Source organism: Panthera uncia, chromosome A2, assembly GCF_023721935.1.
Source record: "Panthera uncia isolate 11264 chromosome A2, Puncia_PCG_1.0, whole genome shotgun sequence".
In the NCBI taxonomy this organism is placed as follows: Eukaryota; Metazoa; Chordata; class Mammalia; order Carnivora; family Felidae; genus Panthera; species Panthera uncia.
In genome coordinates this window covers 21,254,727-21,271,256 of record NC_064816.1, presented here as the reverse complement: position 1 = coordinate 21,271,256, position 16,530 = coordinate 21,254,727, and the positions used below count along the sequence as shown (strand labels likewise).

The 16,530-nt window shown below is 41.8% G+C and overlaps 1 protein-coding gene across 2 annotated transcripts; it reads left to right on the top strand.

The window, feature by feature from the left end:
• Positions 1 to 15,734, top strand: ACTR8 (actin related protein 8). 2 transcript variants are annotated; one of them, XM_049640717.1, is made up of 13 exons: positions 1 to 220; positions 3,181 to 3,351; positions 4,599 to 4,709; positions 5,362 to 5,466; positions 6,025 to 6,198; positions 8,276 to 8,369; positions 8,587 to 8,719; positions 10,166 to 10,319; positions 11,317 to 11,412; positions 12,419 to 12,559; positions 13,497 to 13,761; positions 14,480 to 14,643; positions 15,450 to 15,734. In XM_049640717.1, the coding sequence occupies exons 1-13, from the start codon at positions 98 to 100 to the stop codon at positions 15,591 to 15,593; spliced, it is 1,875 nt and encodes a 624-aa protein (XP_049496674.1). In that variant the 5' UTR covers positions 1 to 97; the 3' UTR covers positions 15,594 to 15,734. The 2 variants fall into 2 exon arrangements, with proteins under 2 accessions (XP_049496674.1, XP_049496675.1); XM_049640718.1 differs by lacking the exon at positions 14,480 to 14,643 and having other exon boundaries at positions 15,450 to 15,539.
• Positions 15,735 to 16,530: the final 796 nt, after the last annotated feature.

Sequence of the window (16,530 nt, the reverse complement as noted above, 5' to 3'; positions counted from 1 at the left end):
ACCAGGCTGGGAGGCTGCGCGTGCGCGGGGGCCCAGCCGGCTCCGGCGGGCGCGGTGCGTCCCTGAGGCTGGAGGTCGGGGTTTGTCAGCGGCCGCGATGACCCAGGCGGAGAAGGGGGACGCTGAGAACGGGAAGGAGAAGGGCGGAGAGAAGGAGAAGGAGCAGCGCGGCGTGAAACGACCCATCGTGCCCGCGCTGGTGCCGGAGTCGCTGCAGGAGGTGCGGCGCGGCGCTGGGGGCGGGTCTCGAAGAAGGCCTTCCGGTTGGGCGGGGGTGAAAAGGCAGGCGGCGAGGCAAGGCTTCCGGCCCCCACCCTCGTGGCTGGCGCGGGTGGTGGTTGTCTCTCCGGTCGGCCGAGGTATGGGCCCCGGGCCGTTGCCTGCCTTCCAAGCAGCTGTGGAGTGTCAGTGAGCGCAGGTGGAGTTTAGCGCCGGTCAAGGACACTTGGCGGTGCAGGCGTTTTCCTGTGTGAAGGCTATCTTTGGGAGTGGAGGCCGATTCCAGCATAAAGCAAGGAAAAGGCAGACGATCGTCTGAATGGTCAAGAAGAGTTTGTGTGTCAAAATCAGAACAAGATGAAGTCATACCAACCAGAAAAAAATTATTTGTCGTAGCATGGCCGGCAAAGGACCTGTGTGTGTGTATTCCTACTGATGAATGAAAAAATACCAACATTCCCGTAGGAAAATGGGTAAATTCACAGCAAAAATAAGGCATTTACGTGGTCAGAATTTCATGTTGGACATCTGTGAGGCAGCTTCCTAACTGGTGGCTGGGTTAAGGATAACACCCAACTGTTCAGGCAGCTGTAGGATGTATAGCACCGTGCTGGCTCATGGGAATCCCCCAGGGTGATAGTTACTGTTGCCCTGGCCTGTTTCTCCGCCCTTCTAGTTGAGGGGGCAGGCTGGATGGTCTGTATGGGCCTTGCACATTCCCACCATGTATGATTCTTTAGCATTCTGTGACTGGGAGGCAGGAGGGTAGAGCTCACAGTTGGGCAGCAGGTATCAGGGTATATGGTGTCAGATGGGCTAGTACAGAAGGCCATAGGGAAGTGTTGGGCACACACGGTGCCTCCTCTGGCCCTGATGGTCTGAGAAGGTTTTAAAGGAAATGACGTTTGGACTAAGACCCAAAGAGTGATTAGGAGTTAGGGGAAATCTCGGAAGGAGAACAGTGTGGAAGAGACCTGGGTCAGGAGAGGAGATCAAGTGTTGGTGATCAGGGTGTCTGGAAGTGAGGAAGAAGAGGGAGCGAGAGGTGGGACAGGAGATTGTAGCGGAGCCTATCATGAGAAGCATAAAGAAAGAGTCTGGTCTCTTCTGAAGGCAGTGCAGAACTTTGGAAGGTTAGACAGACCCTGGGCTGCAAGATTAATTCGCTTAAGCCTCACAATAGCTCTGTGAGGTAGGAACCTCATCCAGAGCAAGGAAGTGGTGCAGTATGAATTTGAAGACAAATCTGTGAATCCAGATCCTGGGCCCTTAACCACTATAACAACATTTCCTTAATCCAGTCAGTTGTAGAACACCCTTTAGTTTTTCCATGTTCTCTATGGTTTTTTCATATCCATTATTTGCTTAATAACTTCTTTTACTTGGTCTTATTTAAGTAATAATATTCAGGAAGTGATGTGTGGGATGTACTGGCTAGTTTTTTCCTGAAATGTTAAAATAAATATGTAGTTGTTAAAAAATATTTGTCCATGCTTTGGAAGACTGCCATTACTACCCCAGAGCTTTCTGATCAATATGCTGCAGCCTGTGTGCCATTAATGAGGTACAGGTATCTCCAATGGCAAGCAGTTTCATCTTTTCACTCCGGTCTGCTGGACAAATGTCTGCCATAGCACAAAAAAGCTTGGGAAGTACTGTTTAACATCACGCCAGCCATGTGTAAGTGCTGCTTTCAATATCTCCTAGGATCCTGTGCGCTGTGCACTGGGCATAGATAGTGAACAAGACAGAAGTGATCCCTTTTTACATGAAGGTTTTTGTCTGTTGGGAGGGCAGACAGTAAAAAATTACAAGAATGACAAGTGTCAAGAAAAAGGGTACCATAAGGTTATATTGTAAGGGGACAAGCAAACCTAATCTGATGATATTTAACTTCAGAACTGAAGGGGAAAGTAGGATTTACCAGGGAGAAAGGACGTGGCAGGCAAAGGGAGCTGCCTGTGTGAAGATCTGGAAGTCAGAGTGGTGAGTTAAATCAAGAGATAGCTAAAATTAAAAAAAATGTTTTTTAAATGTTTATTTACTTTTGACAGAGAGAGATGGTATGAGTGGAGGGAGGGGTAGAGAGAGAGGGAGACACAGAATCTGAAGCAGGCTCCAGGCTCTATGCTGTCAGCACAAAGCCCGACGAGGGACCTGAACTCATGAGCTGTGACATCATGACCTGAGCCGAAGTCCGATGCTTAACCAGATGAACCACCCAGGTGCCCCAAGAAATCAAGAGAGATCTAGATTAGGAAGATTAAAGAGAAAGGAAGTGGTCCTCAAGTAAGGTTAGAGAAGTAGACAGGGTCTTGATCTCAGAGGTTCCTGACTGTATCTTACGGGCAAACTATGGAAATATTTTAAATGGATACATGCAAGAAGACACATCTATAGCTCAAGGGCAGCTCCTTACTACCTAAGGAGTCGTGCAGGAATGGTGGCTCTCCCTGGAAATTCTGAATCAGAAAATGTGTAGTGGAGGCTTAGAATCTAAGCATCTTTAAGTGACTCAGCTTTAGCTAGTAGTACTTCACTAGTCATGGTATTTCCCACGTGTATTCCTTGCCTGTGACCCCTAGTAATCTGAAAGTTCTCTGGTGGTCAGGATTTTGTCTTGGTCACCATTGTACCCCCAGTACCTAGCACAGAAATGCCCAGTAATTATAGGTTAACTTGCATTAGATAATTATGGTTTTGTTCATTTAAACAAATACTGACCTGTGTACTGTGGTCAGATCCTGGGAGCACAGAAATACTAAAAGAGTTTGCATTCAGGCAGAGAGCAATAATTGGATGCCCCTCAAAGAGCTACCTTCAGTGAATTATTTTGATACCTTTGAGTCTGATAGTCATAGGAAACTTAACTTCTTAGTCTTGCCTGTTACCTACATGTTATTTAACTTGTTACCTGCATATTATTTACCAAGGTCGCACTCCTGTGTTTTGCATTTGCAGCAAATCCAGAGCAACTTCATTGTTGTCATACACCCAGGTTCAACAACCTTAAGGATTGGGCGAGCTACAGACACACTTCCTGCTAGCATTCCTCATGTAATTGCACGAAGGCACAAACAACAAGGGCAGCCACTATACAAGGACAACTGGCTCCTAAGGGAAGGACTAAATGTAAGTCAGAAATGGAGGACCTGGAGAGAAAGCCCAAGGTGGTTTCTTTGGGAGAGCTTACACATTCAAGTATACACAGTATACTTGAATAAACATCTCCATCTTCATAGCTTTAATGCGTTTTAAAATAATAACATCATTCAGGGTTACAAGTAGTATTTTTAATCTGAGCTAGTGGTGTTAGATTGTATAGAAATAATTATAACAAAAGTAAATTAAAAATTTTTTCACCCATCAATATGAATTGGGTATTGATAAAGGTGATGTCGCTCACTTAAAATAATGCCTTAAGGTCTCTATTAACTGACTGCCAAATTTTTCTCTTCCAGATACTTACAGTGTATATTGAGCTTGTATTTTCAATCTATAAGTAAATTGAATTGTTATAATCAGTTACTACAATCTTAGGTCAAATTGTAATCTGAAGGCAAAACTACATATATCCTTGTAGGTAGCATTTACTTTATCTTATCTTGCAGATAGTAATTATGAGAAAGTATTTCATGGTAGATGTTAAAATATATATTTTGCATCGTAATCCATGTTTAAGTTTTAGATCGAAGGTAGTTTTAGGAATTTGCAGTTTCTATACTTCAAATAGTAAACTTTAGGATTTTTTTTTTTTTTTAGCATGACTGGAAGACTGTGTAAGTCCCATTTCTAAGCCTAAATGTAACTTGAGAGTATAAGAGTCTAAATTCACTTATATTTTTGGATCTTACAATTCTTTTTTAGGGCATAAATGTCAGGGGTAAAAGTTGATAGAAAACAATAACTTTTTCACAGAGATGTTTACAGATCTATTCCTTATAATGTCACAGCAACTTGAATACCTGCTGATTAAACAAAATAACACATGAGTGAATGTAGCATTGTTACAAAATCGAGAATAATGAGAATTATGTACATGTACGGAAAAGTCTCTGAAATACTTTATAAATACAAAGTAGCTAGCTATCCTGATCAGTGCTATGAAAAATTTTGTCATTCAGACTTCCTTGAGGTTATAGATTTTTGCAAATAGTTGGGTTTATGGGTGAGGGTTCCTTTCTGACTTTTTAATTTATAAATAGTAAAATGATTACTTTGAGTTCTTAAGATTGATACGTATGACAAAGATTAAGGAAATACTGCTACTTGTTGATGAGGGAGCATTTCTTCTTGGTGGATTAAATTAGTAGTTTGCCAAATTGCTTTCTCTTTTCACTGAATCCTTTGTACTGCTCATCTCTCACTTTTCCCCCCAGAAACCAGAAAGTAATGAACAAAGACAAAATGGCCTTAAAATGGTGGATCAAGCAATATGGTCTAAAAAGATGTCAAACGGTACAAGACGGATTCCTGTGTCCCCTGAACAGGTTCACCCTTAACTCTTTCTTCAGATTTATTCTTTAACTGCTATTGTGTCATAATGCCAATCGTGTACTCTCTCAGTTTCATTATGCAAATTAAAGATAGGATTTCCTTAAAAGAGGAAGAAAAAACCATTCATAACCACCTACAGAATATCCAAATCAGTGTCACAAATGCTTGGGCATGCTGAATAATTGAAAAGATGGTTTTCTTATGGCAAGTTCATAAACATTTATAGTTTACCTGATGGTCTTAAGTGTATAATTCCAGGATCTGTAAGAACATGGGAAGCTATGTTCTTCCTACATTTGTCATTTTAATATGATAAAAAATACTGTTAGTGGATGTGAGTTGGTATGATACATAAATGTGTATTCAGTTTTAAGCAGAGTATAGTAGTGATTTTGGACTGGTTATGAATCACAGTCTAGGTTTTAAAACCATGGGTAAAAAATCACAATTGTAGAAAAGGCCAAGAGAATCTTCCTGTGACCAGTCAGTATTTTGCCAGATATTTAGGGCTTGTGATTACATTTTGTAATCTACTATATCTGGTATGTGAGAGAGGAGAAAAGAGGACTCATACTACATTTTCCTTCCCCCTCTCCTTTTTTCTTGCAAAAATTCAGAGAGTTTTCTGATGTTCTTTTATTTCAGGCACGCTCCTACAACAAGCAGATGCGACCTGCAATTTTAGATCACTGTTCTGGAAATAAGTGGACAAACACATCTCATCACCCTGAGTTTTTGGTGGGAGAAGAGGTAGGGAACTTTGCAGCACCATCCAGTTCTAGTTGTTTCCTAGAATTCACCATCTTCCATCTTCCTTGCAGGCCCAGATACTCACACAGGCTCCTGTGATGTTAGGTACTCCACTCTCAACATTTAGAATAGTGAGCAAATGGGGGCGCCTGGGTAGTAGCTCAGTCGGTTAAGCGTCTGACTTCAGCTCAGGTTCGTGAGTTCAAACCCTGCGTTGGCCTCTGTGCTGATAGCTCGGAGCCCAGAGCCTGCTTCGGATTCCATGTCTCCTTCTCTCTCTTTCCCTCCCCTGCTCATTCTTGTCTCTCTCTCAACAACAACAACAAAAATAAACATTAAAAAAAGTTAATTAGAATAGTGAGCAAATGTTAATCATAACTCTGGTCTTAGATTTTTTTTTTTTTATGAAATTTATTGTCAAATTGGTTTCCATACAACACCCAGTGCTCATCCCAAAAGATGCCCTCTTCAATGCCCATGATCTTAGATGTTTAAACGTGAATTCAGAAAATGCCCAAGAAAAGTTTAACAATGTATTCATCTCCCTGTCTTTTCTAGGCCTTGTATGTTAATCCATTGGACTGTTATAATATTCACTGGCCTATCAGAAGAGGTCAGTTAAATATTCACCCAGGACCTGGGGGCTCCCTTACGGCTGTTCTGGCAGATATTGAAGTAATATGGTCTCACGCAATACAAAAATACTTGGAAATTCCACTCAAAGATTTAAAGGTGAGCTAAAATTCCCAGTTACTTGGATTGCCTTTGAGAGTCTTGTCTTACTTGTGTTTAAGTACGTATACCTGAGTTGTTTGTAATCTATTGTCCTTGGAGCATTCTCAGCCTTAAGGTGTGGAGGGTATCTTCCTTCTTGGCTGACTTCAGTTCTGGTGCCTTCTCTTTTTCTTACTGTTTCTTTGGTGTCTGTCTCTATTGCTCTGCAACCAGCAAACTTGCTCATGTTTATGCCTTCTCTCTGGGCCTTTTTTGTGACATACGTTTGTCTTATTTTTAATTTCACAAAATTTGTTTTTGTTTTTGGTTTTCTTTTTTAATCGAAGTATAGTTGACATACAATGACACATTAATTTCAGGTACAGCACAGTGATTTGGCAACACTATACATAATGCTGTGCTTACCCCAAGTGTAGCTACTGTCTGTCCCCATACTGTGCTGTTACAATACCGAGGACTGTATTCCCTATGCTGGATTTTTCATCCCCATGATTTATTCATTCTATAACTGGAAACCTCTATCTCCCACTTTCTTTCACGCATTTTTCCCATCCCCCACCTTCCTTGCATCTGGCAACTACTAATTTGTTCTCTGTATTTATGGGTCTGTTTCTGCTTTTTTTGGTTTTTCATTTGTTTTGTATGTTAGATTCCACATGTAAGTGAAATCGTATTGTATTTATCTTTCTTTGACTTCCTGTACTTAGCATAATACCCTCTAGGTCCATCCATGTTATTGCAGATAGCAAGATCTCATTCTTTTATATAGCTGAGTAATATCCTATTATATGTATATACCAATCTTCTTTATCCATTTATCTATTAGTGGACACTTAGGTTGCTTCCATATCTTGGCTGTAGTAAATAATGCTTCACTGAAAGGAATGCATATATTTTTTAAAATTACTGTTTTCATTTTCTTTGGGTAATAGTAGTGGAGTTACTACTACTGTGGATTGTGCATTATTTCTATTTCTAATTTTTTTGGAATCTCCATTCTGTTTTCCGTAGCAGCTGTACCAATTTACATTCCTACCAACAGTGTTCCTTTTTCTTCACATCCTTGCCAACACCCGTTATTTCTTGTCTGTTTGATACTAGCCATTCTGACAGTTGTGAGGTGATATCTCACTGTGGTTTTGATTTGCATTTGCCTAATGATTAGTGATGTTGAGCATCCTTTCGTGTGTCTGTTGGCCATCTCTATGTCTTTGGAAAAATGTGTCTATTGAGGTCCAAGGCCCATTTTCTAATTGGATTATTTGTTCTTCTGGTGTTGGGTTGTAGAAGTTCTTTATATATTTTGGCTGTTAATCACTTACCAGATATATCATTTGCAAATACCTTCTCCAATCAGGTAAGGTTGCCTTTTCGTTTTGTTGATGGCTTTCTTCATTGTCCAAACTTATTTTACTATAGCTCCAATAGTTTAGTTTTACTTTTGCTTCCCTTGCCTCAGGAAACCAGAAAAATGTTGCTAAGGCTGATGTCAAAGAATTTGCTGCCTGTGTTTTCTTCTAGGAGTTTTATCATTTCAGGTCTCACATCTCCATTTTTAATTCATTTCTAATGTATTTTCGTGAATGGTTTAAGAAAGTGGTCCAGTTTCATTATTTTGCATGTAACTGTCCAGTTTTTCCAGCACCATTTGTTGAAGAGATATTTTCCCATTGTATATCCTTGCCTCCTGTGTCAAATTGACCATATATGTGTGGGTTTATTTCTGGGTTCTATTCTGTTCATTGATCTATATGTGTATTTTTGTGCTGGTATCATACAGTCCTGATTATTATAGCTTTGTAGTATATTTTGAAATCTGGGGTTGTGATACCATTTGACAAGTTTTTAATAATTTAAAGGGAAAAAAAAAATCCTCACACAACTTCAAAATTAGTGTTTTCATTAAACCCCAAAGATAGCAGGGGGGGTTGAGGTTTTGTTTCGTGCCCCTAATCATTGTTGCCATCCTTTAGAGAGAATCCTCTCTGAAGACAAATGTAGTGACATTTATTTTGACCGGACTTTAGCATTAACTGTTTTATCTTTTTTTTTTCCCCTTTGCTTTTCTTTTTAGTATTATAGATGTATCTTGCTGATTCCTGATATCTATAATAAACAGCATGTGAAAGAACTAGTGAATATGATCTTAATGAAGATGGGTTTTTCAGGTATGTCCTATATTCCAGAGAAATCTACCTGAAATGAGATTGGTTTTCTGTTTTTATTGACAAAGTTAATCTAATTCACTGCTTTCTTGAAATGTTTATTCTGAGAGGATCTGCTGTGCTTGGACGATTGCTCAGGGGTTTCCAGACTTTAACTGAATGTCTGTCTTACGATCTTTACTGCTGCCTAGCTGATGGCTCCTCTGCCTTTGTGTCTCAGGGATTGTGGTCCATCAGGAGTCTGTGTGTGCCACCTTTGGAAGTGGTTTAAGCAGCACTTGTATCGTAGATGTTGGAGATCAGAAGACAAGTGTGTGTTGTGTGGAGGATGGGGTCTCTCATCGGAATACTCGGTAAGGACCTTGGAAGGTGGCTTTCTCTGCTCCTTCTCCCCTCAGAGCCTGTTCAGCTATAAAGCGTCACAAGTTAGAAATGAAATTTTTTTTTTTAATTTTTTTTTTTTTTTTTTTACATTTATTCATTTTTGATAGAGACAGAGCACAAGTGGGGGAGGGACAGAGAGAGAGGGAGACACAGAATGGGAAGCAGGCTCCAGGCTCTGAGCTGTCAGCACAGAGCCAGATGCGGGGCTCGAACTCACAAACCGCGAGATCACGATCTGAGCGGAAGTCGGACACTTAACAGACTGAGCCACCCAGGGGCCCCTTAGAAATGAAATTTTTATAAGGAATTATATTCACAGTTGTGGAAATACAAATTCTAGCAAGGCTACAAAGCACTGATTTTACCTTTCCTGTTGGAATTCTCTGCTGTGAGTTCACATCAGCAGCTCCTGAAGATCCCTGCTTGGCGTAGTGTTAGCTCTGTGTCTTGCTATGGTCTGGAGTGAAAATACCAATTATGCTCATAGCAAAGTTTTATTTAGACAAGACGTGTAGGGGAAAATAGGTTTTCAGGTCTGAATTCTCTAGCTAGCATTTGAGTATTTGCTTTTGTCGTAATTGTTCAGTGAGTGATGAGTAGCTTTCTTGTCCGTTCCCTTTGTGATGTCATCACTGATATGAGAGATATCAGGCACAAGTTTGCTGCTTGTCCTTCCCTAGACAAGCCCAACACAGGCAGTGCACATACAGGTTCTCTGCAACATCTTGTGCTCCCAGGATGGCTTCTTCAGGATGCTGTAGTTCTTATCCCTCACATAGATAGTTTGAGTCACAGAGTAGAGAAACATTGGAAAGTGGGCCTAACCAGTCCATGAGGAAGGTTAATCTCTATTGCTTCCCACCCCAAGTCATGGTGCATTCGAAAACCCAGTGTGAGTTATTGTGGCTCATCTACTGTTTGTATTGGCTGATGCCGTTGGTTCTTAAAGTGTGGAGAAAATACTGGACCTAGGTCTCCTACTGCTAAAATAACATAGCAGTGTTCTTTCCGAATTGTAGAACCATTCAGTTAGTGGGTAGTACACTCTAAACTTTCTTCCCATGAGTTTGTCCTATGATGTCACTGCCTGTGAACTTGATATGCTGGTGAATACAAGACAGGCAAACAGCTAGTGTATGGTAAACATAGTGACTTAGGAATGAGCTGCATTTAGTCATGTGTATTCTGTTTCTTGGACTTTTTGCAAATAGCATGACTGCTCCTAGGTGCCCACCCCTGGTTGTGTGCTGGAGTCCATTTCTCCATCCCATTCGTCCATCCTGTCCTTTCAGTCTGTTCATGCATTAGACATCTTTTGAGACTTGTCATGTTTCTCTGCATGATGGATTTTTTGAAACGCCCTTTGCACCTTCTTGACTGACAGATTACCCACCTGCCTTTTCTTTTAACTCTAGGCTCTGTCTGGCGTATGGGGGCTCTGACGTGTCAAGGTGTTTCTACTGGCTGATGCAGCGAGCTGGGTTCCCTTACCGAGAATGCCAGCTAACAAATAAAATGGATTGTCTTCTTCTACAGCACCTTAAAGAAACTTTTTGTCATTTAGATCAGGTGGGAGCAAAATCAAAATTGCTGATTATTTTTATTTCCAGGAAAAATTGTAAGATATTTAAAAGGCAGTTAAAAATGTAACAATGTTGGGGCGCCTGGGTGGCTCAGTCAGTTGAGCATCTGACTTCAGCCTAGGTCATGATCTCACCGTTCCCGAGTTCGAGCCCTGCGTTGGGCTCTGTGCTGACATCTCAGAGCCTGGAGCCTGTTTCGGATTCTGTGTCTCCCTCTCTGTCTCTGCCACTCCCCTGCTTGTGCTCTGTCTCTCTCTCTCTCTCTCTCTCTCTCTCTCAAAAATAAACATTAAAAAAAAAAATGTAACAATGTTATGCCACGCTTTCAACCCAAGTTGACAGAGCCTTGAAGTGGAAGCTCTTAAGGAGTGAGGGTGTTTTGGTAAGGTCAGAGCCATCAGGATGTGTCTCAGGCTCTAGAAAATACAGCTGGCTTTTTTAAGAAAGAGTATGTAAGAACTTCCTTTCTTTTTAGGATCTTTGATCATTCCGATAAAGGTTGAAGATACACCTTTACATGTAATAAATATATAGGTGCAGACATTTAATAAAATGGCATCATTTGAAGCACTTAATGTTGCAAACATTGTTGTATGTGGATTCCTACCTTTTTATGCATCTGTGTCAGACTTTTTTTTCCCTAACATTTTTCAGACTATCTAATTCTGAATAATGGGATTTTGAGGAACCTAAGACTGGTAGCATTTCTCAGTTATTGAGAAAATTTGCTTATTGATTTGGGTAATTGTATTCATATGTCTCAATAATGAAAAAAAATGCAGATGGTAGAAATTTTGGAATTGTTAAAAGGGAAGCAAGGTACATTTTGACTCTTATTTTACTAAGTTCCAGGTGGAATGGTACAAAGTTGCAGGGCAGTCTTGTTATAAGTGAGATTTGGATTGTGGAGAGGCTTAACTATAATTTGAGGAGTTTACATGCACTTTTACTGGCTCACTGACAGCATCTTTTCCTGGAATCAGGACATCTCTGGGCTTCAGGATCATGAGTTTCAGATTCGACATCCGGATTCCCCTGCCCTACTTTACCAGTTTCGATTAGGAGATGAAAAACTCCAGGTAACATATGGGTGTATATTTCTGTGGGTAGAAAGAAAGCTGACCTGGTTCACTCACACTGAGAGAATATGCACTTGTGTGAAACCTCGTGAGGTTAGAATGTCAAGTGGTATAGATTAGCTGCTAAGCCAGCTTTTTTTTTTTTTTAAACATTATGTTTAGTGTTTATTTTTAAAAATAATTTTTTTTTTTTTTTAGTCTTTATTTTTGAGAGGGAGAGAGAACATGAGCAGGGGAGGAGCAGAGAGAGAAGGAGACACAGAGTTCGAAGCAGGCTCCAGGCTCTGAGCTGTCAGCACAGAGCCCGACACGGGGCTTGAACTCACAAACTGTGAGATCATGACCTGAGCCGAAGTCTGATGCCCAACTGACTGAGCCACCCAGGCGCCCCTGTTTAGTGTTTATTTTTGAGAGAGAGAGGGTGAGGGAGGGAGGGGCAGAGAGAGAGAGAGAGGGAGAGGGGCAGAGAGAGAGAGAGGGAGACAGAGAATCCAAAGCAGGCTACACGCTGTCAATGCAAAGCCTGGTGTGGGGCTTGAACCCACGAACGGTGAGATCATGACCTGGGCCAAAGTCAGACACTCAACCGATTGAGCCACCCAGGCACCCCTGCTAAACCAGCTTTTAAGCCACTGATAGAGTACAGATTAGAATAGATGATGAGGACCATCTTTTTAATTAGCTGCTATGTGATTTGTTATTTAGAGAGAGAAGGACTGTTCTTATTAGGAAATTATAAAGTAGTTTATTTGCCACTTGCATTACACGTTTTGACATTTCTCTTTGTGGTGTCACATCACTCATTCAGTTGGATGATTTCTGTTAAGTTTTCTGGCCTCTTGTGCAATAAAGAAATAATGCTACTCCCAAAAGAGAATGCTTATTGAGTCTGCCTTCTAGGATCTGATCTGCCAATTTTGTTTTGGGAAGAACAGAATTTAATAGATCAGTTTTTTTCAGAAAGCCACGTGTCCGTGATTGATCATTCTTTTCCTTACTTGCACAGGCTCCAATGGCTTTGTTTTACCCAGCAACTTTTGGAATTGTTGGACAGAAGATGACAACCTTGCAGCACAGATCCCAGGGTGACCCTGAGGATCCTCATGATGAGCATTATCTGCTGGCCACGCAGAGCAAGCAAGAACAGGTCTGCAGAAATTCTGGTGTGAGAGGAGACAGCTTGGTCCCTGCGGAAGTTTGCCCGTGATTAGTGGGTCGGTGCAGTCACTGCAGTCTGACTACATACTGAAGCTAATACTGTTTTTAGAACTGGAGACGTGATGAAGTCTAAATTTCAAGTCAGATGACAGATTTCTTCATTCAGCAGACATGAAGCCAATTTTCAGAATACCAGTCCACAAATTTAAAAGTTAATTTAATAAAGATACTTATTTTTGGTGTGAAAGCTGTCTACTTTTGAATGTTTATCCAGTAGTGAGTATTTTTAGTAAAATCTCACCTATTTTTAAAATTATAATGTAAAAGGTATGTGGCCTAGGCAAAAAGCTGAATTCTTTTGTCCAGAGCTGATGATCCAAGTAATAGGATGTCTGATACAGGGGCACAAATGAAAGCTCTTCTCTCCCAGTGAAACAACAGCTCAGGATGGAGAGAGGAGGGCTTATAAACCTTTTCTAGTCTTTGTCCCTGTCCCAATGGTGAGCATGAGGTGGTTGGATAAGGTCTGAAAATGAGGATTAGGCAGGAGGCACAGGCACAAGAATTCTACTGAAATTCTCCACTTAAAAACTCAGTTCAAGGGGGAAATGTCCGTGTACACTGTCATTTCAATTTGCAAATCCAACCAGTAATAGGTGTGAGACTTGCCCTTCTTGCCAATGGCTGCTTTGGAATTGTCAGCACACCCTCATCTTTTGTATACCACGTCTCACTCCCAGGTGATCTGGGAGTGGGTGCAGGTGCTTGGCCACGTGCTAGTGTGTATTCCCTCCGCACCACAGTGGTGGACCTTTGTTTTATAGTAGTATAAAGTAGTGTAGTAGGGAGGGGTGGGGTCTAGCTGGAGAACATCAGCGCTATTCTGTTATACCATCCATTTGATTGTCCTTTTGTTTGATTTAAAGTCTGCAAAAGCTACTGCTGACCGAAAGTCTGCATCCAAACCCATTGGATTTGAAGGTGATCTTCGTGGCCAGTCCTCTGATCTTCCAGAAAGACTCCATGCCCAGGAGGTGGATTTGGGATCCTCCCAGGGAGACTGTTTGATGGCCGGCAATGAATCTGAGGAGGCTCTCACAGCACTGATGTCCAGGAAGACTGCCATCTCGCTGTTTGAAGGGAAGGCCCTGGGCCTGGATAAAGCCATTCTTCACAGCATAGACTGCTGTTGTAAGCACGTTGTAAGATAGCAGTTAGGTGAATTGGTTCAGGCTAGGGTGTGGTTGTGCTGCGTAGCATATGCATTGAAAAACTGTTGGGCACATGCTTTGTGCCTGCGTTGTCTGGTGTTAGGAAGTGGTTCCCAGCCTTGTTGAGCATGTAGCCTAGTGGAGGAAACCAAAGAAGTTAAATTGTCACACAAGTGTGAAATTACAACTCTGACTGGTGCTGCAAAGTTGAACAAAAGGGAAAATTGAGCTGACTCTGAGAGCTTCTGATTGAGGGACTTAATAAGGGATTTTTACTGGTAGGAGGAGGTATAGATGGTGGGAGGCAGGGAATCTTTTCTTAGGGAAGAGCCATTTGAGAACAGTCTAGGAGGTCAGAAGGTCACCAGGTGGCATTCCAGGCAAAGGAAGAGGCCTGTGTGGAGGCCAGCGTGGCTGGGAGGTGAGATGCCAGGATAGGGCTGGAGAAGCAGTGAGTCATGCCACAGTAGACTTTGTAGGCCCCCGTAGAAATTTTGGTCCTAATCCTGCAAGTCGCAGGGTGGGGGGTGCGGCAGCATGTTCACTTTGGTGTTTTGCAAGGTTCTTCTGGCTGCATTGTTGAGGGTGGGTTGGGGAGAGAGCTTTGAGGAGCCTCAATTGTCCAAACGAGATGGTGGTGGCTTGGCCCAGTGGTGGATATGGAAGAAAGAGTGGAAGGAATATCATTGTCTTTTCAGCATCTGATGATACCAAAAAGAAGATGTACAGTTCCATCCTGGTGGTAGGAGGTGGTTTGATGTTTCATAAAGCTCAAGAATTTCTGCAGCACAGAATTCTCAACAAAATGCCACCTTCATTCAGGCGAATTATTGAGAATGTGGACGTGATCACAAGGCCCAAGGTCTGTTGTCCATGGTGCAGTTGGATTGTATGCGAATGAAACCAGCACTGATTCTAATTGTAATAAAATCCTGGAAGGCATGAGCTTGCATCTGGGCAGCTCTTGAGGGTATGGGCAAGTGGAAAGATTTCTTTCAGTAGGTCACAGATTTGGTGCAAGTAGCTCTGGGTGGGCACCTGGATTCCTGGGTGTTAGACCCCACTGTGCTCTCCAGACCAGCACGGCTGGCTTCCAGAAGCCATGCCTTTGGAAAAGGACTGGGTGGGCAAGGAGAAGACTGGCGGGTCTTGGCCAGAAAAACTTCAGTTTTAGCTTTCATGTTAAAGATCTGCTGCTGGTCCCCGGACCAGGGCATCATTAAGGATCCTTTTGGCCTGAACTATCTTGGAAAGAAACATAAGCCCAGGAATTTAGAAAGAGATTGTATCTGTATTTCATTATATCTCACAAACAGTTCCTGGAAATGTTCTTATTTAATTTTAATCCTGAGGGAGGGATTACGGGATACATTTACTCCCCTCTAACTTCAGAATAAGTAATTTCCTTATGTCTGTTTCTGCATATGGGGCCTATTGGTGGAATAATAGTGAGTGGTAGCATCTTCCATAATAAACACTAAAAAGTTTTCCTGTCAGTTGGAACAGAGAGATGTCTGTAGTTCATGGGTCCTGCATGAATGAGTCTTTAATGCAGGTTGAAAATCCGGCTGTTTTAAGTATTGATTCAGCAGGTTTTTTTCCTACTCCCAAATACAAGGAAATTATTAAGTATATGTCTTGTCTGCTTTTGCTGTGTCACTGCTCTAGGACATGGATCCCCGGCTGATTGCATGGAAAGGAGGGGCCGTGCTGGCTTGTTTGGACACGACACAGGAGCTGTGGATCTATCAGAGAGAATGGCAGCGCTTTGGTGTCCGCATGTTACGAGAGCGAGCTGCTTTTGTGTGGTGAAAGTGGGCAGGAAGTCAGTGTTGAAGACCAAAAATAAGCATCCTGGTATAAAGACTCTTAAAGAATATATGTATTTTAATTTATTGACTCAGATGCTTAAGTTTCATGGAAAATAAATGAATTTTAACTTTTATGTTGACAGCAGGACTTTGGTGTGAAATTATAAGCTGCTTTTGTAGTCAGGACATTTAAGGATAAATGCGAACTTAGTCTTCAGTGGCAAACTCTCCTGCCCCTTTCTCAGGGTGGCAGGAGTTCCCTGATGACGGGAAATGTTGCTGTTGTATGGCTCTCATATGTATGCCTTGATTTAAGTTGACCTCAGTGTCCTCAGACAATCACATGCAGCCATAGGAGTGGGTATATGACTCGTGTACCTGAATCCTGAGAACTGTCCAGTCATGCCATTTCCCTCATGTGTTACAGCAGGCACACATGTTGTGACTCCTCTGTGCTCTTGGAATTCCAAATAAGAAGAAAAAAAGGTTTTTTCTTTTTTTCTGTCGGATTACAAAAAAGATAGTGACCAGTAGAGGTTTGGATTTCCAGAGGCAAAGATTTAAAGCTGGGTGGGCCGGCTTTTGTTACCCAACATGCTTCCAGGTGGGCTTGGGGAAAGAAAACCGTCATTATCTGACCAAAACAACAAAAACTGAGAAGGAAAATTCATTTCCTTCCTAAAGCCAAATAGAAATAATTCAGGTATAATTTCAAGTTGTTAACTTCTGTTGTAATTACTACTAACTTAGTCATTGAGCCCCCCAGTTTTCCTATACCTGAGGAATGAAGAGAAAGGTTTTGGAGCTCTTTGTGCCCAGTACGATTATTTGACCTTAATCTGTGAGCAATCTGAAGCAAAATCTCAGTACAGACAGCTAGTAGCACCAGTGGTCCAGGCCTTGGTGAAGCCTTCCCGGCCCCAGGAAGAGAAGGCATT